This window comes from Oncorhynchus clarkii, chromosome 9, assembly GCF_045791955.1.
Source record: "Oncorhynchus clarkii lewisi isolate Uvic-CL-2024 chromosome 9, UVic_Ocla_1.0, whole genome shotgun sequence".
In the NCBI taxonomy this organism is placed as follows: domain Eukaryota; kingdom Metazoa; phylum Chordata; class Actinopteri; order Salmoniformes; family Salmonidae; genus Oncorhynchus; species Oncorhynchus clarkii.
In genome coordinates, this window is record NC_092155.1 from 65,689,426 (window position 1) to 65,715,201 (window position 25,776).

A 25,776-nucleotide genomic window follows, 5' to 3' on the forward strand; every position below is an offset into this window, starting at 1 on the left:
GGATCACCACTTTATTTTAAGAATGTGAAATGTCAGTATAACAGTAGAGAGAATTATTTATTTCAGCTTTTATTTCTTTCTTTCATCACATTCCCAGTGTGTCAGAAGTTTACATACACTCAATTTGTTTTTGGTAGCATTGCCTTTACATTGTTTAACTTGGGTCAAATGTTTCGGGTAGCCTTCCAAAAGTTTCCCACTTGGATATAGATAGTTTTGTACCTGTTTCCTCCAGCATCTTCACAAGGTCCTTTGCTGTTGTTCTGGGATTGATTTGCACTTTTAGCCCCGAAGTACGTTCATCTCTAGGAGACAGAACGCGTCTCTTTCCTGAGTGGTATGACGGCTGCGTGGTCCCATGGTGTTTATACTTGCGTACTATTGTTTGTACAGATGAACGTGGTACCTTCAGGCGTTTGGTAATTGCTCCCAAGGATGAACCAGACTTGTGGAGGTCTACAATTTTTTTCTGAGGTCTTGGCTGCTTTCTTTGGATTTTCCCATGATGTCAAGCAAAGAGGCACTGAGTTTGAAGGTAGGCCTTGAAATACATCCACATATACACCTCAAATTGACTCAAATTATGTCATTTAGCCTATCAGAAGCTTCTAAAGTCATGGCATCATTTTCTGGAATTTTCCAAGCTGTTTAAAGGCATATGTAAACTTCCGACCCACCGGAATTGTGATACATTGAATGATAAGTGAAATAATTTGTCTGTAAACAATTGTTGAAAAAATTACTTGTCATGCACAAAGTAGATGTCCTAAGCGACTTGCCAAAACTATAGTTTGTTAACAAGAAATGTGTGTAGTGGTTGAAAAACGAGTTTTAATGACTCCAACCTAAGTGTATGTAAACTTCTGACTTCAACTGTACACCTGTTCTGAAAGGCCCCAGAGTCTGCAACACCACTTAGCAAGGGGCACCACCAAGCAAGCGGCACCATGAAGACCAATGAGCTCTCCAAACAGGTCAGGGACAAAGTTGTGGAGAAGTACAGATCAGGGTTGGGTTATAAAAAAATATCAGAAATCTTGAACATCCCACGGAGCACCATTAAATCCATTATTAAAAAATGGAAAGAATATGGCACCACAACAAACCTGCCAAGAGAGGGCCTCCCACCAAAACTCACTGACCAGGCAAAGAGGGCATTAATCAGAGAGGCAACAAAGAGACCAAAGATAACCCTGAAGGAGCTGCAAATCTCCACAGCGGAGATTGGAGTATCTGTCCATAGGTCCACTTTAAGCCGTACACTCCACAAAGCTGGGCATTACGGAAGAGTGGCCAGAAAGAGCCATTGCTTAAAGAGAAAAATAAGGAAACACGTTTGGTGTTTGCCAAAAGGCATGTAGGAGACTCCCCAAACATATGGAGGAAGGTACTCTGGTCACATGAGACTAAAATTGAGTTTTTTGGCCATCAAGGAAAACGCTATGTCTGGCGCAAACCCAACACCTCTCATCACCCGAGAACACCATCCCCACAGTGAAGGATAGGGGTGGCAGCATCATGCTGTCGGGATGTTTTTCATCGGCAGGGTCTGGGAAACTGGTCAGAATTGAAGGAATGATGGATGCCGCTAAAAAATTATTGAGGGAAACCTGATTCCGTCTTCCAGAGATTTGAGACTGGAACCGAGGTTCACCTTCCAGCAGGAAAATTACCCTAAGCATACTGCTAAAGCAACACTCGAGTGGTTTAAGGGGAAACATTTAAATATCTTGGAATGGCCTAGTCAAAGCCCAGACCTTAATCCAATTGAGAATCTTTGGTATGATCTTTGGTATGGAACCCATCCAACTTGAAGGAGCTGGAGAAGTTTTCCCTTGAAGAATGGGCAAAAACCCAGTGGCTAGATGTGCCAAGCGTAGAGACATACTCCAAGAGACTTGCAGCTGTAATTGCTGAAAAGGTGGCTCTACAAAGCCTTTTTGAACACCGATTTGGCCGATTGTTTTTTAATTTTTTATATATATTTTTTTAAATATAACAAAATTACACCTTTTATTTAATCTTTATTTTTTTTATTGAACCTTTATTTAACCAGGTAAGCTAGTTGAGAACAAGTTCTCATTTGCAACTGCGACCTGGCCAAGATAAAGCATAGCAGTTCGACACATACAACATTTAACTAGGCAAGTCAGTTAAGAACACATTCTTATTTTCAATGACGGCCTAGGAACGGTGGGTTACTGCCTTGTTCAGAGGTAGAATGACAGATTTTTACCTTGTCAGATCGGGGATTCAATCTTGCAAACTTACAGTTAACTAGTCCAACGCTCTAACCACCTGCCTCTCACTCTCCTCATTCCACGAGGAGCCTGCCTGTTACGCGAATGCAGTAAGCCAAGGTAAGTTGCTAGCTAGCATTAAACTTATCTTATAAAAAACAATCAATCAATCAATCATAATCACTAGTTAACTACACATGGTTGATGATATTACTAGTTTATCTAGCGTGTCCTGCGTTGCATATAATCGATGCGGTGCGTATTCGTGAAAAAGGACTGTCCTTGCTCCAATGAGTAACTAACCATAAACATCAATGTCTTTCTTAAAATCAATACACAGAAATATATATTTTTAAATCTGCATATTTAGCTAAAAGAAATCCAGGTTAGCAGGCAATATTAACCAGGTGAAATTGTGTCACTTCTCTTGCGTTCATTGCACGCAGAGTCAGTGTATATGCAACAGTTTGGGCCGCCTAATTTGCCAGAATTTTACGTAATTATGCTCGTAAGCATTCAGCACTTTCGTGCGTTTTGCCAGCAGCTCTTTGTTCTGCTTCAATCATTGCGCTGTTTATGACTTCAAGCCCATCAACTCCCGAGATTAGGCTAGTGTAACCGATGTGAAATTGCTAGCTAGTTAGCGGGGTGCACACTAATAGCGTTTCAATCGTCACTCGCTCTGAGACTTAGAGTAGTTGTTCCCCTTGCTCTGCATGGGTAACGATGCTTCGAGGATGGCTGTTGTCGATGTGTTCCTGGTTCGAGCCCAGGTAGGGGCTGTTTTCTTTGTTATTTTGGTTATGTCAGGGTGTGACGAGGGTGGTATGTCTTTTCACTTGTCTAGGGTTTTTTGTATATCTATGGGTTTTGGTATTGTCTAGGTAAATGTAGGTCTATGGTGGCCTGAATTGGTTCCCAATCAGAGACCTCTGTTTATCGTTGTCTCTGATTGGGGATCCTATTTAGGTTGCAATTTTTCATTTTGGTTTTGTGGGTTATTGTCTATGTGTAGTTGCCTGTCAGTACTTGTTATTGTAGCGTTACGGTCATTTTTTTAGTTTGTTAAGTGTTCTTCGTTTAATTAAAAGAAGAATATATTCTTATCACGCAGCTCCTTGGTCTCATCAATACGACGAATGTGACATAACCTTGAGTTTCAAACAATGCCTTACAGTGTGACAGTTGTCAAAAGCAACAATTTCATAGTATTGGTATACATAAAACATGGTGTAAAACAAGTGTGTTAGTATCTCCTCTAAAATCTCTTCATACCCAGACAGGTTTAAGTCTTGAAAACCTGACCCTAGGAAACACAGTGACTAGGGTCTGGTTCCAGTGATGAACTCCTTTGGCATAGAGGAAATGCGTCACTGCGTATGTCACTACTTATGTCACTACGTTATCCCCTTGAATAAAATACAAAATAGTAGCTAGCAAGATGGAGATCACGGAAGTTATTTTTAATGAGTGCATTTCACAAGTGGCTAGTTTGCATCAGCTGAAGCCATCAGCTAAAGCCACATGTTTTGCCTGCAAACTTTGGTTTTGAATCATGACGTTCTGGCATGTCTGCCTTGCCTTGTGATTTGTTCGGACCCCCCCCCCCCCCTTCTATCATGTAGGCAGTGACATAGTTAATCTATGCAAAAATGGTCCATCATTGAAACCAGACCCTAGTCACTGCCTTGCCAAGGGTCAGATATTAAAGACAGGTTTTTGATCACTAGTGTGTATCAAACCTTGGGCCAATGTTCTCCATCACACTTTGTTTATAGAATATACTTTTCTTACTTTAGAAAAATTACCAATATTGCTTGACACACAGTAAATATGTGATTGTATGTATGATTTCATACAATATATTATGGTAAATGTAAGGTCAGGGAATGGCTTCACTTCATGGTAAATACAGTGCCTTCAGAAAGTTACATTACAGCCTTATTCTAAAATTGATTTAAAAAATAAAAAATCACACACAATACCCCATAATGACCAGCTGAAAACAGGTTTTTAGACATTTTGGCAAATGTATTAAAAATTAAAAACGGATACCATACTTACATAAGTATTCAGACCCTTTGCTATGAGACACGAAATTGAGGTCAGGTGCATCCTGGTTCCATTGATCATCCTTGAGATGTTTTTCAACTTGATTGGAGTCCACCTGTGGTAAATTCAATTGACTGGACATGATTTGGAAAGGCACACACCCTTCTATATAAGGTCCCACAGTTGACAGTGTATGTCAGTGCAAAAACCAAGCCATGAGGTCAAAGGAATTGTCCGTAGAGCTTCGAAACAGGATTGTGTCAAGGTACAGATCTGGGGAAGGGTACCCAAAAAGGTTTGCAGATTTGAAGGTCCCCAAGAAAACAGTGGCCTCCGTCATTCTTAAATGGAAGAAGTTTGGAACCACCAAGACTCTTCATAGACCTGGCCACTCCGGGCAAACTGAGCAATCTGGGGAGAAAGGCCTTGGTCAGGGAGGTGACCAAGAACCCTATGGTCACTCTGACAGGTCTCCTGCATCTCTGTGGAGATGAGAGAACTTTCCAGAAGGACAACCATCTCTGCAGCACTCCACCATTCAGGCCTTTATGGTAGAGTGGCCAGACAGAAACCACTCCTCGGGAAAAGGCACATGAAAGCCCGCTCTGAGTTTGCCAAAAGACACCTAAAGACTCTCAGACCATGAGAAACAAGATTCTCTGGTCTGATGAAACCAAGATTGAACTCTTTGGCTTAAATGCCAAGTGTCACGCCTGGAGGAAACTTGGCACCATCCCTACAGTGAAGCATGGTGGTGACAGCCTCTTGCTGTGGGGATGTTTTTCAATAGTAGGGACCAGGAGACTAGTCAGGATCGAGGCAAAGATAAACAGAGTCTTTAAGTACAGAGAGATCCTTTAAAAAACCTGCTCCAGAACGCTCAGGACCCCAGACTGGGGCAAAAGTTCACCTTCCAACAGGACAACAACCCTAAGCACACATTAAATACAAAGTAGGAGTGGCTTCGGGATAAGTCTCTAAATATCCTTGAGTAGCCCGATCGAACATCTCTGGAGAGACCTGAAAATTGCTGTGCAGCAACGCATGTACAGAGAATAAGTGAAGAAACTCCCCAAATACATGTGTGTCAAGCTTATAGTGTCATACCCAAGAAGACTCGAGTCTGTAATGATTGGCAAAGATGCTTCAACAAAGTACTGGGTAAAGGGTCTGAATACTTATGTAAATGTGATATTTGTTTTTTAATTTTAAATACATTCGCAAACATATTTGAGCTTTTCCATAGGGGGGGGGGTTGTATGTAGATTGATGAAAAAAACAATTTAATCAATTTCAGAATAAGGCTGTAACCTAACAAAATGTGGAAAAAGTCAAGGGGTCTGGATACTTTCCGAAGGCATTGTATATAGCTGTCTTTGGCTGTAGGTGAGCAGAATGGTGGAAGGGTAAGTGGTTAGATTATATCTCTTTCCTATGTGACACAAAGAGCCTTCTCTAACACCATGTTAATCATTTGGCCTATGGGTTAGTGGCAGGAAGACAGTGATGTGATGGGTTAAACTAGGCATTGTGTTCTGAGACAGGTGGAGAATCCCATCCCATGCTCTCAATCTGTTGAAGAGACAATAGAGATACAGCTGGGATAGTTAATTTGTTATTGTTTAGAGTACATTTTTCATTGGTCAGCAACTTAGTAAGCACACATTATTTTACCATTGTTAATTTATTTTTTTACCTCTCCTTGTTCTGTGTTTCTGTATTTTCTGTGTCCAATAGGGTTTTGAAATATACCCTGAATTATTGATTTGACCTGAAACAACCCTTCCCTTATCTGTCTCTGCAGATGGACAGCAGATTTGGGAGATGGAGACAACAGTAGACAAAGATAAATGTCAGCCTGTGAGTACCAGTCCTTTCATAGATGGCCCACTTCTCCATGTCTGAAACAGTGGTCAAACCAGTCACTGATTATACTGTCTGGATTGTTTGTCTTAGAAAAAAACTAATTTGATTTAAAATAATGTCCTACTTTATCAACTCTGATTATAATCTTAAATAATAATGTGACAGATTATTATGAACTGAAAACGATGTCATTTTGTAGAGTCTGCTGTTCGTTGAGATCCCTTCCTATCGTGATCCATCTATCTGCCATCCTGCCAAAGTGAACTTCTATGTCATCAATGGGAAGAGGAAGCGCAGCCAGCCACAGCACTTCACATTCACCCCACTGGCAGGTAGGTACCATACGCATCAGCACTAAGGAGGCTCTGAGCCCCTTTAAGTGCTCTGAAAGAACAATACAATGATGTAGGAATGATATCAAGTTACTGTATATGTTTTTCCTTGTCATTAGTATGTCACATTGATATGCTTGGTGTAATAGGCCGTAGTTACTTTAAGCAATATGACTTAACCCCCAGTCATATCTCTGTTGTCTTCCATCTCTCCCACAGTTCCCTCCATTAAAACAGAGCCTGTGGATGACTATCCTTTCACCATGCCCCAGATCCTGGGTGTTTCCCCGCAGTCCTACTACCACCACAGTCCTGTGGGGATCATTCACCCAGACAACAGCCTGGTCTCCAGCATGGCCTCATGCCAGCAGGTCCGATCCGGCCTCCCCACACCCGGCCCAGACCCCCGCTTCCAGCAACAGAGCCCAGCTATTGTGTACACCCGCGGGGGCAAGAGTCTGAGCGGCAGCCCCGAAGGGCTCTACCAGCAGACTGGAGGGATGGGGATGATGCCCGACCCACACCGCTCTGTCCTGGTCCACACAGGCTCCCTAGTCCAGCAGCAACACGGAGGGGGCCAGGGCCAACATCCCTCCATAATTCAGTTCTCCCCCACCAACCAACACCTGCTCAGGGGAGGCGACCCTCCACCTCTCCAGCCTGACAACCAGCAGCATATCATCTACTGTGATGGCTTCCCTCAGCAGGCTGGAGCCCAAGCTCACTCCCCTGTCCCGGCCCACTCCCCCCAGCATTACCCCACCACGGTGATCCAGCAACAGCCCTACGTACCCAAGGTGGTGCCCAAGGGCAGGTCTTCCCCTGTAGGGATGGAAGCCCAGAGATGCGCCCCTGGAGAGGAGCAGAGAGCCAGCCTCCCTGGAGGACAGGTCACGGTCAAGGAGGAGAACCTGGATCAGATGTACCTTGATGACGGTGAGTGTAAGTTAGTGCCAGGGTTTTATACATCAATAGAATTAATGCTCTTGAATGATGCATGGTGGTGTAACATCCATGTTTTTTAAATGTTATTGTCTGAATCACAACAGCATTGGATAGTCATAATTTAGGAAAATAATAATCACTGTTCGCAAAAAAGACTGCAGTGTTCAATGCATGGCTGAGCGTGCAGTGGCAAATCAAATCAAATCAAATCAAATGTTATTTGTCACATACACATGGTTAGCAGATGTTAATGCGAGTGTAGCGAAATGCTTGTGCTTCTAGTTCCGACAATGCAGTAATAACAAGTAATCTAACTAACAATTCCAAAACTACTGTCTTGTACACAGTGTAAGGGGATAAAGAATATGTACATAAGGATATATGAATGAGTGATGGTACAGAGCAGCATAGGCAAGATACAGTAGATGGTATCGAGTACAGTATGTACAAATGAGATGAGTATGTAAACAAAGTGGCATAGTATAAAGTGGCTAGTGATACATGTATTACATAAGGATACAGTCGATGATATAGAGTACAGTATATACGTATGCATATGAGATGAATAATGTAGGGTAAGTAACATTTATATAAGGTAGCATTGTTTAAAGTGGCTAGTGATATATTTTCATAATTTCCCATCAATTCCCATTATTAAAGTGGCTGGAGTTGAGTCAGTGTCAGTGTGTTGGCAGCAGCCACTCAGTGTTAGTGGTGGCTGTTTAACAGTCTGATGGCCTTGAGATAGAAGCTGTTTTTCAGTCTCTCGGTCCCAGCTTTGATGCACCTGTACTGACCTCGCCTTCTGGATGATAGCGGGGTGAACAGGCAGTGGCTCGGGTGGTTGATGTCCTTGATGATCTTTATGGCCTTCCTGTGACATCGGGTGCTGTAGGTGTCCTGGAGGGCAGGTAGTTTGCCCCCGGTGATGCGTTGTGCAGACCTCACTACCCTCTGGAGAGCCTTACGGTTGAGGGCGGTGCAGTTGCCATACCAGGCGGTGATACAGCCCGCCAGGATGCTCTCGATTGTGCATCTGTAGAAGTTTGTGAGTGCTTTTGGTGACAAGCCGAATTTCTTCAGCCTCCTGAGGTTGAAGAGGCGCTGCTGCGCCTTCTTCACGATGCTGTCTGTGTGAGTGGACCAATTCAGTTTGTCTGTGATGTGTATGCCGAGGAACTTAAAACTTGCTACCCTCTCCACTACTGTTCCATCGATGTGGATAGGGGGGTGTTCCCTCTGCTGTTTCCTGAAGTCCACAATCATCTCCTTAGTTTTGTTGACGTTGAGTGTGAGGTTATTTTCCTGACACCACACTCCGAGGGCCCTCACCTCCTCCCTGTAGGCCGTCTCGTCGTTGTTGGTAATCAAGCCTACCACTGTTGTGTCGTCCGCAAACTTGATGATTGAGTTGGAGGCGTGCGTGGCCACGCAGTCGTGGGTGAACAGGGAGTACAGGAGAGGGCTCAGAACGCACCCTTGTGGGGCCCCAGTATTGAGGATCAGCGGGGAGGAGATGTTGTTGCCTACCCTCACCACCTGGGGGCGGCCCGTCAGGAAGTCCAGTACCCAGTTGCACAGGGCGGGGTCGAGACCCAGGGTCTCGAGCTTGATGACGAGCTTGGAGGGTACTATGGTGTTGAATGCCGAGCTGTAGTCGATGAACAGCATTCTCACATAGGTATTCCTCTTGTCCAGATGGGTTAGGGCAGTGTGCAGTGTGGTTGAGATTGCATCGTCTGTGGACCTATTTGGGCGGTAAGCAAATTGGAGTGGGTCTAGGGTGTCAGGTAGGGTGGAGGTGATATGGTCCTTGACTAGTCTCTCAAAGCACTTCATGATGACGGATGTGAGTGCTACGGGGCGGTAGTCGTTTAGCTCAGTTACCTTAGCTTTCTTGGGAACAGGAACAATGGTGGCCCTCTTGAAGCATGTGGGAACAGCAGACTGGTATAGGGATTGATTGAATATGTCCGTAAACACACCGGCCAGCTGGTCTGCGCATGCTCTGAGGGCGCGGCTGGGGATGCCGTCTGGGCCTGCAGCCTTGCGAGGGTTAACACGTTTAAATGTCTTACTCACCTCGGCTGCAGTGAAGGAGAGACCGCATCGAGTAGGCCTAGGCTAAAGGTTATATCAGATATGTATCTTTCTTTTTGTGTTTAGAAACATATTCCATGCAATTCTATTACACCTTCTGTCTAGAGACATTAGCAGAATATTTTTTTAATATGACAAAAATGACAGAGTACTATAGGCCTATATTGCTAACACTAACTGTACAATATGAAGTCCATTTAACCTGGAGGAGGAAACAAAGTTTCAAGTGGAACTGACCTAATTATTAAATGTTAATACGTGCACAAGGCACTCACAGGGGATATGGCCAATGTGCTACGCTGGTGCCAATAAGACTATTCCCTCAAGTTGCAGAACTACTGTAAAAGAAAGATTAGAGTCTTTTTATTGTCTTCTCTTTACAGCAATAGCAATTTGCTTTCCAAACTATGTTTTATATCAATTAAATTAGGGGTAGAAGAGAGAACACGGGATATTAAAATATATATGACTGACTATTTTCTATTCGTTTACATATCTAAACTTGGCGAACGGGAATAGGAATAATATCAAATACCTCTCTTGCAGTAGCCTACAAAGAAATGTGTGTGCTGTCCACAACATGCTTTTTTTGCAGCCATGAGGCTGCAGTAATACTGTTACCAAATCTTGTCTTACGCTTAGGCTAGTCATCACATTAGTAATTGGATTTTGTTATTCTGCATAGATGCATGCATTACTTTATTATAAAGGTGATTGGTCAGCACCCCCTGCTCAAAACAAATTCTTGCAGCTATGCCTTGTATGCAAACATCTAATCTAGGTCTACTAAAAAGTGAGACAATAATTGTACAGTATGACGTTTAACCTGGAGGAGGAAATTATTGTCCAAATACAAAGTTTCAAATGGCACTCATTAGCCCAATGATAAAGAGTGAATATGCTCACTCATTGGGGATGAAGACTATGTTCTCCACTGGTGTTAATAAGATCCTAAAATACTCAAATTGAGAATTTTGATAACTAGAAGACAGATTAGTATTGCTTTCCAAACAATGTTTTCCCACGATTGTATTTTAAATATTGCAATATGCATGGGCCTATATTAGCAGCTTTTCACTGACAGTCGCAACTCAACAATCATTTGTTTGGTATTCTGCCCAAATTGTGGGCCTTCCAATTGTAGGCTATATGCTTGTTATTTAACACATTTTTTGAAGCGAATGATCATCTGGGGCAAAATCATGCTTGCTGGTGTACTAGTCTATTTTGAATGATTGTATTGACAGGAGTAATTACGTAATTGAGGCATTTTAATTCAATTCAATTCCATTTTTTTTACAATTGGACACGCCACGCTACCTTCTCTCTCTCAATTAAGTTGAATTCAATTAAGGGCTTTATTGGCATAGCAAACATATGTTTATATTGCCAAAGCAAGTGAAATAGATAATAACCAATCAAAAATGAACAGTAAACATTACGATCACAAAGTTTCAGAGAAATAGAGACATTTCAAATGTTATATTGTGGCTATGTACAGTGTGACGATGTGCAAATAGATAAAGTACAAAAGGGAAAATAAATAAGCATAAATATGGGTTGTATTGACAATGGTGTTTGTTCTTCACTGCTTGCCCTTTTCTTGTGGCAACAGGTCACAAATCTTGCTACTGTGATGGCACACTGGGGTATTTCATCCAATAGATATGGGAGTTTATCAAAATTGAATTTGTTTTCAAATTCTTTGTGGGTCTGTAATCTGAGGGAAATGTGTTTCTATAGTATGGTCATACATCTGGCAGGGGGTTAGGAACTGCAGCTCAGTTTCAACCTAATTTTGTGGGCAGTGTGCACATAGCCTGTCTTCTCTTGAGAGCAAGTCTGCCTACAGCGACTGCTATCAATAGCAAGGCTATGCTCACTGAGTCTGTACATTTTCAAAGCTTTCCTTCATTTTAGGTCAGTCACAGTGGTCAAGTATTCTGCCACTGTGTACTCTCTACTTAGGGCCAAATAGCATTCCAGTTTGCTCTGTTTTTTGGTAAATTATTTTCAATGTGTCAAACAATTATCTTTTAGTTTTCTTATGATTTTGTTGTGTCTAATTGTGTTCCTGTCCTGGGGCTTTGTGGGGTCTGTTTGTGTTTATGAACAGAGCCCCAGGACCAGCTTGCTTAGGGGACTCTTCTCTAGGTTAATCTCTCTGAAGGTGATGGCTTTATTATGGAACATTTGGGAATCGCTTCCTTTTAGGTCGTTGTAGAATATAACAGCTTCTTGGTTGGTGAGTAAACCCCAGACCCCCAGACCATGAAGGGCAATGGGTTCTATAACTGATTCAATTAACTGATCCTAATTGGGATTTTGAATTTTATGTTCCTTTTGATGGCGTAGAAGGCCCTTGCCTTGTCTCTCAGATCGTTCACAGATTTGTGGAAGTTACTTGTGGTGCTGATGTTTAGGCCAAGGTAGGTACAGTTGTTTGTATGCTCCAGGGCAACGGCGTCTAGATGGAATTTGTATTTGTGGTCCTGGCAACTGGACCTTTTTCGGAAACACCATTATTTTTGTCTTACTGAGATTGACTGTCAGGGCCCTGGTGTGACATAATCTGTGCAGAAGATACTGGAGAGAAGCACTAGATCATCAGCAAAGAGTAGACATTTGACTTCAGATTCTAGTAGGGTGAGGCCGGGTGCTGCAGGCTGTTCTAGTGCCCTCGCCAATTCGTTGATACATATGTTAAAGAGGGTTGGGCTCAAGCTACATCCCTGTCTCACCCACGGCCCAGTGGTAAGAAATGTGTGTTTATTGCCCATTTTAACTGCACACATGTTGGATTTTAGAATGTCGTATGTTTTTCCCCCAAAACCACTTTCTAGCAATTTGTATTGCAGACCCTCATGCCAAATTGAGTCAAAAGCTTTTTTGAAATCAACAAAGCATGAGAAGACTTTGCCTTTGTTTGGTTTGTTTGCCAATTAGGGTGTGCAGGGTGAATATGTGGTCTGTCTTATAGTAATTTGGCAAAAAGCCTATTTGACATTTGCTCAGTACATTGATTTCACTGAGGAAATATACAAGTTTGTTGTCAATGATAATGCAGAGGATTTTCCTAAGGTTGCTGTTGACACATATCCCACCGAAGTTATTGGGGTTAAATTTGTCTCTACTTTTGTGGATTGGAGGGATCAGTCCTTGGTTCCAAATATTGGGGGAGATGCCAGGGCTAAGGATGATGGTTAGTGTAGCCAATTGGAATTTGTGGTCTGTATATTTTATCATTTAATTTAGGATAACATCAACACCACAGGCCTTTTTGTCCTGTAGTTCATTCAATATAATTGGAAAATCCAGTAGGTTCTGGAAGTCCTTGATAGCTGATTTTAAGACTTGTTATTGATCATTTATATTGGAGAAGTGGTTTATCCATACATCTCTGTTTTGAGTAACTCTTCATGTTTGTTTAGTGTGTTCCAATTTTCCCAGAAGTGGTTAGATTCTATGGATTATTAAATTACATTGAGCTGATTTCTGAAATGCTGTTCTTTCTTTTGCCGTAGTGTATTTTAGTGATTCACAATAGTGAAGGTCTCTTTATGTTTTTGGTTTCTCAATTTCTTCTTAGGTTTTTGAATTTTTCATCAAACCATTTGTCATTGTTTAAAATGTTCTTAGGTTGTCTGCTTGATTATTTTTTTTGATTTGATAGGGAAGCTGAAAGGTTAAATATACTGTTTAGGTTTCCTACTGCCAAGTTTACACCTTCACTATTACAGTGAAATGTTTTGTCCATGAAGTTGTCTAAAAGGGATTGAATTTGTTGCCTAATAGTTTTTTTGGAAAGTTTTTACACTATTTTCCTTCCATCTGTAGCATGGGAATGGGAATGGTTGATCTCCCCCTCTAGGATGGAGAAGCTGTCATCATTAAAGTATGGGGATTCTGTTGGGGGGATATAGGAAGGAGACATGAGGACATTTTTCTCTGAGATAATTACCTTATTAATTTCAAGCCATATGTAAAATGTTCCTGTTTTGACTAATGTGGTGAATATCAAATGATCTGGAGTAATGCTCTCAAATAGTCTTCCACTTCTATTTTTTATTAGTTTACAGTTCTAAAGGTGTCAAAAAGGGAATTAAAACAATATTAAATAAGTGACATGGCATTCTCTCGCCCTTGACTCGCAGGTCTGCTCCTGCCCATGTCAAACATGTATGCATACTAGCCCACTATCTAGCAAGCAACACAGTATTGGGTGCGGCCCAGCGAGTGGCAAATGCGCTTTCTACCTACTGGTGCTGGATTGAGATCTTTTCTTTGCGATGGATCGCTTTGCTGTCTATTTGTGCTCAGTTTTAATAGGCACAATCTTGTGTTTACTAATTAAATTACAACACCCCTTTTGTTTTCTCTCTTTCTCACACACACATTGTTATGCAGTAATTTACAAAGAAATGTGCGCTGCTCTGTCCACAAGTCTATTTTGTATTGTAAACAGAGTTAAATTAACTTAGGCTGCAGTGACTAACATTACCTAATCTTGTCCCGAATCTTGGCTGCTCATCACATTAGGAAATGTATCTTATTGTTAACCTGCAAATGTTTTATTATAATTATTTTTTATTTTTTTCAACCCCGCCCCCCCCCCAATAGGAAATGGCCAGGAAATGTAGTTACGTATGTTCCTCAAGGTGGAAATAACATGGTTTATGAGTCATATATTTATACTTAACCTGTGTCAGCCTCATTATTAATATTATTACCCTGTGAGATCAGAATAACAGACCACATCCAGAAGTCATGGTCTTATACCCATCCATTTTTGTTGTGCCCCTTCCAATCCAAATGACATGTTATTACAGTGTGATCGCCAGACCTGATGATGATGTTGACCTTTTAAACATCTGGTTGGGATGGAGAGGTAGGTAGCTAGTCCTCTCTGGTTGGGATGGAGAGGTAGTTAGTCCTCGTCAGTCTCAGGGCAGCTCCCAGACCATGTTGAAGGGTTGTAACCCTGGTGATCTGTGGTCTGAAGGACCTGACAACCCTGTGGTTCAGTTCACCACAACCCTGTCAGAGAGAGAGATGGGTTTCTCTGACATCGCCACATATCATTACATTTATTTTATTTATTTAACTAGGCAAGTCAGTTAAGAACAAATTCATATTTACAATGTCAGCCTACCAAAAAGGCCTCCTGCGGGGATGGGGGCCTGGGATTAAAAATAAACAAATAAATCCACTATTAATATAGGACTAAACACACATCACGACAAGAGAGACAACACTACATAAAGAGAGACCTAACAACATAGCAAGGCAGCAACACATGACAACACAGCATGGTAGCAACACAACATGGTACAAACATTATTGGGCTCAGACAACAGCACAAAGGGCAAGGTAGAGACAACATATCACACAAAGTAGCCACAACTGTCAAATTAAACTTCTCTTTTTTTTTTTCATTCTCTGAAATTAAAAGGGAAAAAGGCAGCAGCCAGTTCTCCTGACCAATCGCCTGGAGATGTTGACACTGTTATGATCTGAAAAACAAGTTCCATGGCAACCATTGTCAAACAGTGGAACGGGCTGCCTCGGAGATCCGGGGAAAGCCTCTTTGTTTGTTGTACTTGGCCAGGGTTTCTCCTTGGCCCCACACCCCTCAATTCTGTGGGGGAACCCACTGGAGGATTTGCTTTTTTCCATCTCCTGCCCGGGATTCTGCCAATATGGCACAATAAATTCCTATTTGCAGCTGCTCTCTTCCAGAAAATCCAGCCTGCTCTCCGTAAGATAGCTATAAGTGTGGGAGTCGGGAGAAAAGCAGCAGCAGGAAGAGGGAAGGGACCGAGTTCGGATGGAAAAAATGAAATTGAAATAAAGGGTACAAGAGTGGACGAGTGGAATTGAGTTTTGGATGGCCTCATAGTGTTTCCCTCCGTAAACTGCAACAGCATTTACTGTTTCTGAATTAACACAGAGTAACTGGGAGAGTCATACTGGTTGGACTGTGTTTGATCCTCCTCCCTAACATCAAGGTATTGATCTCAGAGCTCCCTAGCAAGATCCCTCCATGTAAAGCCTTCCCTCAATTCTGTTAGCTACTTGAACAATTCACCATCTTCCTGGAAATCTCGTAAAAAATATTAATTGGGGAAGTACTACATTTAAGTGCCCTCTTTAATTCCAAAGCATTGTAAATACTAAATTCAGAACACATTATGTAAAGCTTAAAGCAATAAAGACAACATAATAATGGCTCCTAACCAATTGTGCTTTTTTGTGGTTTTTCTGCGTTATTTGTAACTTATTTTGTACAAAATGTTTCTGCCACCGTCTATATGACCGAAAGAGCTTCTGGATATCAGAACATCGATTACTCACCTCAAACTGGACTTACTCCAGATACCCGACCAGGCCCAAATCCCTGTCATCCGTGTGAAGAGAAGACACAGATACAGGGGACACAGGTCTGGGTGCCCTGTGAGAATTCTTTGTTGAGTGGGTAACCCACCTCTATCATCCTTCTTATTGGCCATTGTCCAATCATTGGAGAATAAACTGGATGAGCTCCGATCAAGACTATCCTACCAATGGGACATTAAAAACTGTAGTATCTTATATTTCACTGAGGCCTGGCTGAACGACGACATGGACAATATACAGTTGGCTGATTTTTCCATGCATCGGCAAGACAGAACAGCTGCCTCCGGTAAGACAAGGGGTGGTGGTGTGTGTCTATTTGTCAATAACAGCTGGTGCGAAAAATCGAATATTAAGTATCAAGGTTTTGCTCGCCTGAGGTCGAGTATCTCATGATAAGCTGTAGACCACACTACTTACCAAGAGAGTTTTCATCTATATTTTTCGTAGCTGTCTATTGAACACCACAAACCGATGCTGGCACTAATTCCGTACTCAACGAGCTGTATAAAGCCATAAACAAACAAGAAAATGCTCATCCAGAGGTGGCGCTCCTAGTGGCTGGGGATTTTAATGCAAGGAAACAAACATACAGTCAATAATTCAGTAGAAACAGGTCTATATACGTTGTGAGCAAATGAGGTGAGATAAGGGAGGTAAAGGCAAAAAAAAGGCCATGGTGGCAAAGTAAATAAAATATAGCAAGTAAAACACTGGAATTGTGGATTTGCAGTGGAAGAATGTGCAAAGTAGAAATAAAAATAATGGGGTGCAAAGGAGCAAAATAAATAAATAAATGTTAGAGATATGTTAGAGAAAGACCCCACTGAATGATTCAGAACACGAAGAATCATATGTGTCTTGGTACAATGTATTTTACAACATAAGGTTGTCAAGGTTTACAACATTTTCTCACTGTAGCACATTTTCACCCGCTCTAGGCAGAGTGGGAGGACACCTTTTATATAATATTTCAAAAAGGCACAACTATAGGTGCACTTTGAGACAGAGCATCAGAAGAATCTTTTTACTCAGAAACATCCGTCAGTTATGTTGTATAGGGTATGAATCCACCCACCCAATACAAGTGGTAGTTATGTACAGTAGCTGTAGAAATGGAATAGAACATGTGCCACCCTCGCCTCACCTTCAAACCTTCCCTTCAAAGTTCAAACACAGCACAGGAAGACAGGGCAATGCAGAAAGCCCCATTGGTCTTTCTCTACTAAGATGTCAAGTTGTGTTTTATGCCCAAAACATTCATTTATTTGAACATCACAAATACATTTTCTGAGAAATACAATTTTCAAATGAGTCACTCTTGAGTGTCTTTCACACCTTGCTCATTTTGAAAGTGTTCAACTCTGGAGCACCATGACTCATGGTTAGTTTAGATTCTAGAACTGTGTCATCAGAGTAGCGCTGCTCTCTGTGGTGTCACAGAGGTCAAGGACAACAGAAGAAAGTCATGTATTTCACTATGAGTAAAATCAAAACATGGAATGAACTTCACAGTTCATACTGTACTCAAAAGGCCTTTATCAGAAGCTAGGGGCTTTGCGTGTGTGTATATAGGCCTACAACGTTCTTTATACTGTAAGGATGTTGTCCACAACCTAGAAAGTGATTTCCTTGTGAAGGATGGGAGTTGGGACACACTCTAGTACCTGCAGCTTTCCATGTTGTAGTTGTAGTGAATCTGACTGGAATTAACCCCAGAGGCAGTGGAGCAGGTGAAATTATTCCAGCGTGCAGAAGGATCGAGAGAGCTACCGTTCAGAGATAAAGCACACAGGAAAACAGCTTGGTGAACACACATTAGTTTCAGGTCACTGATGTCCCACTTACCAGCGAGTAGAGGAAAGACAACAATAGCAACATACCCACACTAATACAGGGAACCAGAGTTAAGAAACTAAACTGTGTTATATAGCATACTGTATTCTGAGAATTTAACTTTTGAATGGCTATGATTGATACTCAAGTGTAATGGAAACTTGTTTAACATCATACACCTTATTTTCTCTCTGGCAGTTGAAGGTAGAAGTTCTGGTGGTCAGGTCTGGTGGTCAGGTCTGGTGTCTGTCTGTCTGTCTGTCTGTCTGTCTGTCTGTCTGTCTGTCTGTCTGTCTGTCTGTCTGTCTGTCTGTCTGTCTGTCTGTCTACCCATGCCACTTGTTCTGTGGGTTGATTCTTCTCATGTTGCCAACAAAGTCCCCCAGGCAACCCTCTCAGACTCAGACACACACACACACACACACACACACACACACACACACACACACACACACACACACACACATGCTCCCCCACCTCACAGTAGGCAATGTGAAGTGACTGAGTCAGCTACAGTACTGTACTGTGTGCGTATGAGTGTGTCTCTCTCTCTCTCTCCCACCTCTGGTTGGTAAACAAACACGTTCATTGGCGCAGGACGCTAAAGCCAGACACTCACCTATTGTATGGTTAAGTCTGAGTGTTCCCTGGGCCAGCCTCAAATGGCCATGCCAACCCTTCATGAGGCTCCGTTAAAGCTCTCTACTGTGTAACTTCTCTGGTGCACCACTCGCCTCTCTAAACCCCTTTTTTATACTCAGGAAAATCCTGTGGCCCCATTGGGGAGATGAAAGTTTATTTAAGGCATTAGGTGTCAAAGGGAATTCCACTAGAAACTAAAATAAACATGGACGTTTAGGTTGTGGTTGTGATGACAGCAGAGAGAGCTGGAGCACCCGGGCCGGTTTGGCCACTAGTTGGTTTGCCTCCCTCCCTGTTGCAGCTCTGCTCTGCTCTATAAAGTGTGCTTAGTGTTGAGCTGTTATAAAAGGCCAAGGTTTATTTCTCTTTCACATCTGCAGATGATCAGAGACAGAGGGAGTCAAAAGGAGGAGGAGGATAGACTTGCTGCTACTCTTAATGATATAAGAAGGTCTGCAGCTTGCTGAGCTGCCAATGGTTTAGCTCAGCTTATGGGTTGTTTGTCAGGCAAAATCATTTCTAACTCCCACATCTGATAAATAACTCAGTGACTTGCAATAACTTAGAATGTTTTATATCATTCCAACTGTACATAAAAAACAGAGTGAAACTGGATATCAGTTTCATGGAGTATCTCTCAGCATTGTGGTATCTGTTGAACTGGAGTTGTTTGGGGTGAGGGTTGTTATGTTTATCTTTAAGTGGGTTACTTTGGTACACACTAATGTTCAGCCAGGGATCAGTGTGTCTGTCCGCTTAACTTGCTGTTTAAAGGCGACACCATTTCCCTTGTTCCACTATATAGATCACTGCTTTAAAGGCCCAGTGCAGTCAAAAACTTGATGTTCCTGTGTTTTCTATATATGTCCACACTATGAGGTTGGAATAATACTGTGAATTTGTGAAAATTATGATAATGCCCTTTTAGCATGAGAGTTGTTTGAAAAGACTACCTGAAATGTTGGCTTGTTTTGGTAGGATGGAGTTTTGGGCTGCCTGGTGAAATAAATTAGTTAATAGACCGATACGAAAGAGTTCCAAACCTCTCTGCCAATAATAGCTGGGCAGCAGGTAGCCTAGTGGTTAGAGTGTTGAACTAGTAACCGAAAGGTTGCAAGATCAAATCCCCGAGCTAACAAGGTAAAAATCTATCGGTCTGCCCCTGAACAAGGTAGTTAACCCACTGTTCCTAGACTGTCATTGAAAATAAGAATTTGTTCTTAACTGACTTGCCTAGTTAAATAAAGATAAAATAGCAAGTTTTCAGTTTTGCCCTCCCATGTCACACCACTCTCGTACTGTCCTTGCCAAATTCTTGCTTGAGAAATTGCTCTTTGCTAAGAAGCTATTTAAAAAAATATATTTTTAACCATTTTAATTTAAAACAATCACAACTTTTAAATAGGCCTCCTAAAAGCCTGTTGGATATTGAGGTCCCCTAAACCCGACTCTAAAACAAAGCACAATACATAATATGGTGCTGCTTACTATCTTACTCACTCTATATTATCTCATTCAGTGAAAAAGATTGATCATATTTTAGGATGCTTCATATTAGCAGAGTTTGCTCTATTAAACTATTGTATTAAGTGAGACACAACCTCCCTGTGAATGTTTAAAACATACTAATATAGTATACAGCAGGTAAACATGAATATGGTCAGCTTTTATATACTACATCAATGAATAAAATGCATTAAACTCAAATGATGTCACTGTCACACTCACACTTTTCCCCCTCCCTTTTGGGCATGTCTTAAAATGTATGTTAAAAGTCAAAACAAGGAGCCATGGCGTCAGGCTCTTATGTCCGTAGTGCCAGTATACACAGTGTGCTTCCAGGCCTGTTGGAGCTGTTAGTTACTGATAAAGACAGGCCACATCTTCCGTACTGCAGTCGGTCTATCTGGACAGACTCCACTACAGTACATGTTCAACCTACTGGACAGTCTTAACTTTACTGCAGGTTTCCCCCATTGTCAATGTGAACCAAAAACTGCTGTGGTGTAAGTTACGGCTACAGTAGCACTCTAATTGCTTTTGTGAGGTCATATAATCACTCTTAATTTTCATGTGAATATCTAGCTCTAGTTATGAATGAGACACATTATTCCATTTAACACCTTGCCATTATAGCCACAGTATAGGTATATTTTTTTGTCATTCACAATAGGCCTATAAATATGTTGGTATAGTCCCTATACATTAAAACCAAATGCATGCTTTTCAACCGTTCACTGCCTGCACCCGCACGCCCGACTAGCATCACCACCCTGGATGGTTCCGACCTAGAATATGTGGACATCTATAAGTACCTAGGTGTCTGGCTAGACTGTTAACTCTCCTTCCAGACTCATATCAAACATCTCCAATCTAAAATCAAATCTATAGTCGGCTTTCTATTCCGCAACAAAGCCTCCTTCACTCACGCCGCCAAACTTACCCTAGTAAAACTGACTATCCTACCGATCCTCGACTTCGGCGATGTCATCTACAAAATAGTTTCCAATACTCTACTCAGCAAACTGGATGCAGTTTATCACACTGCCATCCGTTTTGTTACTAAAGCACCTTATACCACTCACCACTGCGACCTGTATGCTCTAGTCGGCTGGCCCTCGCTACATATTCGTCGCCAGACCCACTGGCTCCAGGTCATCTACAAGTCCATGCTAGGTAAAGCTCCGCCTTATCTCAGTTCACTGGTCACGATGGCAACACCCACCCGTAGCACGCTCTCCAGCAGGTGTATCTCACTGATCATCCCTAAAGCCAACACCTCATTTGGCCGCCTTTCCTTCCAGTTCTCTGCTGCCTGTGACTGGAACGAATTGCAAAAATCGCTGAAGTTGGAGACTTTTATCTCCCTCACCAACATTAAACATCTGTTATCTGAGCAGCTAACCGATCGCTGCAGCTGTACATAGTCCACCGGTAAATAGCCCGCCCAATTTACCTACCTCATGTTATTATTTATTTACTTTTCTGCTCTTTTGCACACCAGTATGTATCTCTACCTGCACATGACCATCTGATCATTTATCACTCCAGTGTTAATCTGCAAAATTGTAATTATTCGCCTACCTCCTCATGCCTTTTGCACACAATGTATATAGACTATTTTTTTCTACTGTGTTATTGACTTGTTTATTGTTTACTCCATGTGTAACTCTGTGTTGTTGTCTGTTCACACTGCTATGCTTTATCTTGGCCAGGTCACAGTTGTAAATGAGAACTTGTTCTCAACTAGCCTACCTGGTTAAATAAAGGTGAAATAAAAATATTTTACAAATAAAAAAACAGATCATGGTAAGATAAAAAGGAAATCCTACATTCAATGTATGTAGACTTTTCAAATAGTAAAATATTTGAATGACTTCATGATGGCAATTTGAATTTAATACAGATGTCTATATTTAGCCTTATCACGGACCTCCCAGACAAGAACTCCTTGACATTTGAACTTTGGACAGGTTTAATCTCGTCGCAATGTGTGTAAAATGTGTTTCCCCCACCTTAAACATGGCGTGGTGTGTACACTGTGTAAGCACTCCACACAACTTGACTGAGTCTATTTTTAGAACGCTGAAGTTTCCATTTATACTGCTGTGCTGTGTCACCTGGCTGTCAGTAGAACAACAGGAAGTGATGGGGAATAAAAAAGAGCGGTAGAATGGAACACTATGGTCCTCCTAGTGGACACTCTGTGCCAATGCAGCTCACTGTAGTGACGTCTTCTGGTTTCGCTACCGCAGCCAACTTGCACACAGAGTAATCAGTAGTACTTAGTGTCATGTTTCCCTTGGTGATGTTTTACTGTACGATCAGTATCTTTTTGTCAAGATGTTATGCCCTTTTTGTCTGTGTAATATACTGTACCTTTTGTTAGTGTTTGTTGAAAGAGAAAGGAAGATATGAAAAGGCCAGGAATGAAAATTGCCCTCCCTGATGCTCTGACTAACGAACAGCCTGTATTTGTTTCTCTTCTCCTCCCTGCAGTAAACGAGATCATAAGGAAGGATCTGACCGGTGTGCAGGCCAGAGGTCAGACATAGACGACAGAAAACAGGAAGTGGACAGCTGCAGCTCACTCTTCGTCGCCATGAGAACCTCTTCTTCTTCCCTGTGTGCCCATCTCCATATCAACCCTACAGTATATCAACCCCAGCCACCAGCAGTTTGGCTGCTCTGCCCGTTTCCTTCAAATAACTGTTTCTCAGCTAAAATATTCTCTGCCTTTTACTCAACGCCAAAGAATGTTCTGCCAAAGACAATTTTCTTAGTTTTCAGGCCCAAAATAAACTAGATTGTGCCTTGTTTTATTACTAGTTAGGTTTATCGGATTCAAATGGATGTTTTTCTGTACAATAAATAAGAGAGGGTGAAAATTCCTAAACAAGTCACAATCATGGCAGTCGCTGTAACATTACTGGTTGTTAAACCAATATGCAGTGGTGGAAAAAGTCCCCAATTGTCATACTTGAGTAAAAGTAAAGATACTGTACGTTAATAGAAAATGACTTAAGTAAAATGAAAGTCACCCAGTAAAATACTACTTGAGTAAAAGTAAAAATGATTTAGTTTTAAATACAGTATCAAAAGTAAATGTAATTGCTAAAATATACTTCAGTACCAAAAATAAAAGTGTAAATAATAATTTTAAAATCCTTATGTTAAGCAATAGAGATGTAACAATTTTCTTGTTTTTTATTTTATTTACGGATATCCAGACATAATTTACAAAAGAAGCATGTGTTTTTAATGACTCTTTATAAGTATGTGAATTGGACCATTTTCCTGTCCTGTTAAGCATTCAAAATGTAACAAGTACTTTTGGGTGTCTTGGAAAATGTATGTAATTAAAAGTACATTATTTTCTTTAGAAATGTAGTGAAGTAAAAGTCAGTTGTCAAAAATATAAAAAGTGAAGTACAGATACCCACCAAAAACTACTGAAGTAGTACTTTAAAGTATGTTTACTTAAGTACTTTGCACCGCTGCCTATATGCAAACCTTTAAAATAATTTTAACTCTCTTACCCATCTAGTTGACAATTCTACCAATGACACCATTCATAAAATATGCCAACATGTCAACATTTCACTGTGATATGTGTATTATTTTATACAATTTGAGCTTACTTTGATCATCTCATCGCGCTACTCTAAAGGAGACGAACACTGCCATGCTAATAACCAAATAAATATTGTCTTGTAATTTCACCTCTCCATATTTTTTATTTTCTTGTCTACATGTTTTTGTGTTCTATGTTGTTATGTACCAATTCGGCACAACACATGAAGTTCCCTCCCAGGAAATAATTGGAACGTTATATGCACTGTTTAGTAGGGGAATATTTGTGTATGTATATTCTTACATGGTGTGTTGTCTTTATTCCATAGTTTATATGTTTTCCTCATTGTGTTTGGGTCATGTGATGAACTTAATGTAACTAAAATGTTTATTACAGTATAAGCAGTGGATTGGCCAGATGCCTCATCTGGGCCAGTGATGATACTGCTTAGAGAAAAGTATTTCATCTTTCTCAATGAATTATTGGATATTGAATTAGTCTCAAAAGGCTTATATTCAAAGAATGATATGCTAAATCCTTACACAGGTAAAGATCAGGGGGAAATGCAATTACAAAATTAGCAGGTTCTGAAGATGTCTAAGCAGGCAATGTTTTGAGTGTTGCATGTCTACAATGCATCTGACTACATTCAGGTCTTAAAGGGATAGTCTTTCTATGCTTGCTAATGAGTGCCCAATTTATTAGTAGCCTATATGATTGTAACATTTATCCAAATCTGTTGCATGTTTGGTTGCAACAGAGAAAAATGTTAATAATATGTGTATAACATATATTACAGCCTACCAATTACTATTTTGTGTAATTAATATAATTTTGAGTTTTTCCGTAATGACAATGAACAACATGCTATATATGCAGTGCTAATAAGTGTCTGCCTATACAATAGCATCACAGGTATTCTTACCTGCACTGTACATACTGTGCCTTACATTTCTAAGATGAGCTATGCTTTCCTTGTTCAGTGTCACTGTCATTATATGCGTATTTGATGTACATTCAAACATGAAAAGGCTTTTTGGAGCAAAATGATTAGTGTTGCATAATAATCTATATGATTTACTGCATGTATATAGCCTAGCAAGTGCTCAAAGTGCTTTTATTATTATAAGAAGGGATAGCTGAGATGGGTGCAGAAAGTAGGTGTTTTGTTACATATCAAATAAAATATGTTCAATGTCTTAAGCAGACCCCCCCCAACCCCCCCCCCCCCAAAAAAAAACACTTTACAAATAGTTTAAAAAGTTTATGCCTGACCATTGCCAAGTCATATGCCATTGCTATGATTGCACAAAGATTTAAAAGTTAATGATCCAGACTGAATCTGCCTATGTCATTTTGACTAATTTCATATGATATATTTTATATTAGTTTTTATGTGCTATGAAAAGATATAGATAGTAATAGTTAATAGCTAATATATCTGACTTTTTTAATTGAGCCATTCTCTCAATGTACAGCAAACAGTATGTTTGAAATATCCTGAATGTAAACTTTATAGCTTTCCCCTTCCTTAACTGTAAATAGATAATTGCTTACAACTGTATAAATGGTTCTGGTAGTCCTCTTTTTTTATTGGTAGTTATAGGGTATAGTAGAAAAGTATGTTTTATGAACTGCATCAGTTGTTTTCTGGCTTTCTCATTATGTTTGTTAACCCAGTGTTTTAGTAATAAGCCATATATAGCTGTCAAAACGTTTATATTAAAAGTGATGTTGAAATTAGAGAAACAGATTATATTTTAGTTTCAGATGTCTTACAAGGTTTATAAGCAAAGTTGTGCATCTTGAATGAACGCAGTCATATTCCCCATAGTCTTTATGCTGCTTGACGATCCTTATTGTACGTTTTCTGTTCTATATCAGATGTATGTTTCCTTAACACTGTGGCATTTTCATCTCTATTTTTCCAGGCAAAACTTGTATTTTTAAACTAGCAATGAATCATAAACAAAGAATTCTACAGTTATTGTCATTTTTGTGTACAATCTTTCTGCAATTCATTTCACATACCGTAGGTACATTTCAGTGCCTCAGTCATCCTTATCCAGAACATCAGTTTAAATCAGTTTCATGATTTTTATTATGTTGCTTCCTCTATTGGTTGTTGGCTAGCTACAGTAGGTAATAGTCACTGATGCCTCTCTTTAGACTGTGATGGGAAAATAGAAATCAGCAGACCCTAAGAGTCCGTGACTCATACTACATACAGTAGGTTAAAGAAATATCTTAACCTAGGCTACAGTACCCCAACCCTCTCTCACTCCTCCCCCCTCTC

General features: G+C 40.8%; 1 protein-coding gene across 4 annotated transcripts in view; it reads left to right on the forward strand.

Moving 5' to 3' along the window:
• LOC139416758 (nuclear factor of activated T-cells, cytoplasmic 2-like) overlaps positions 1–25,461 on the forward strand; it is a 45,138-nt gene extending 19,677 nt beyond the window's left edge. For 2 of the 4 annotated variants that reach the window (XM_071165802.1, XM_071165803.1), the window contains exons 7-10: positions 6,097–6,152; positions 6,358–6,490; positions 6,710–7,432; positions 22,406–23,427. In XM_071165802.1, coding sequence (XP_071021903.1) covers positions 6,097–6,152; positions 6,358–6,490; positions 6,710–7,432; positions 22,406–22,461 — 968 coding nt within the window. In that variant the 3' untranslated portion in view covers positions 22,462–23,427. Of the gene's footprint in view, positions 1–6,096; positions 6,153–6,357; positions 6,491–6,709; positions 7,433–22,405 lie in introns of all 4 variants that reach the window. The other 2 variants (XM_071165804.1, XM_071165805.1) reach the window with 2 other exon arrangements.
• The last annotated feature ends 315 nt before the right edge of the window (positions 25,462–25,776 follow it).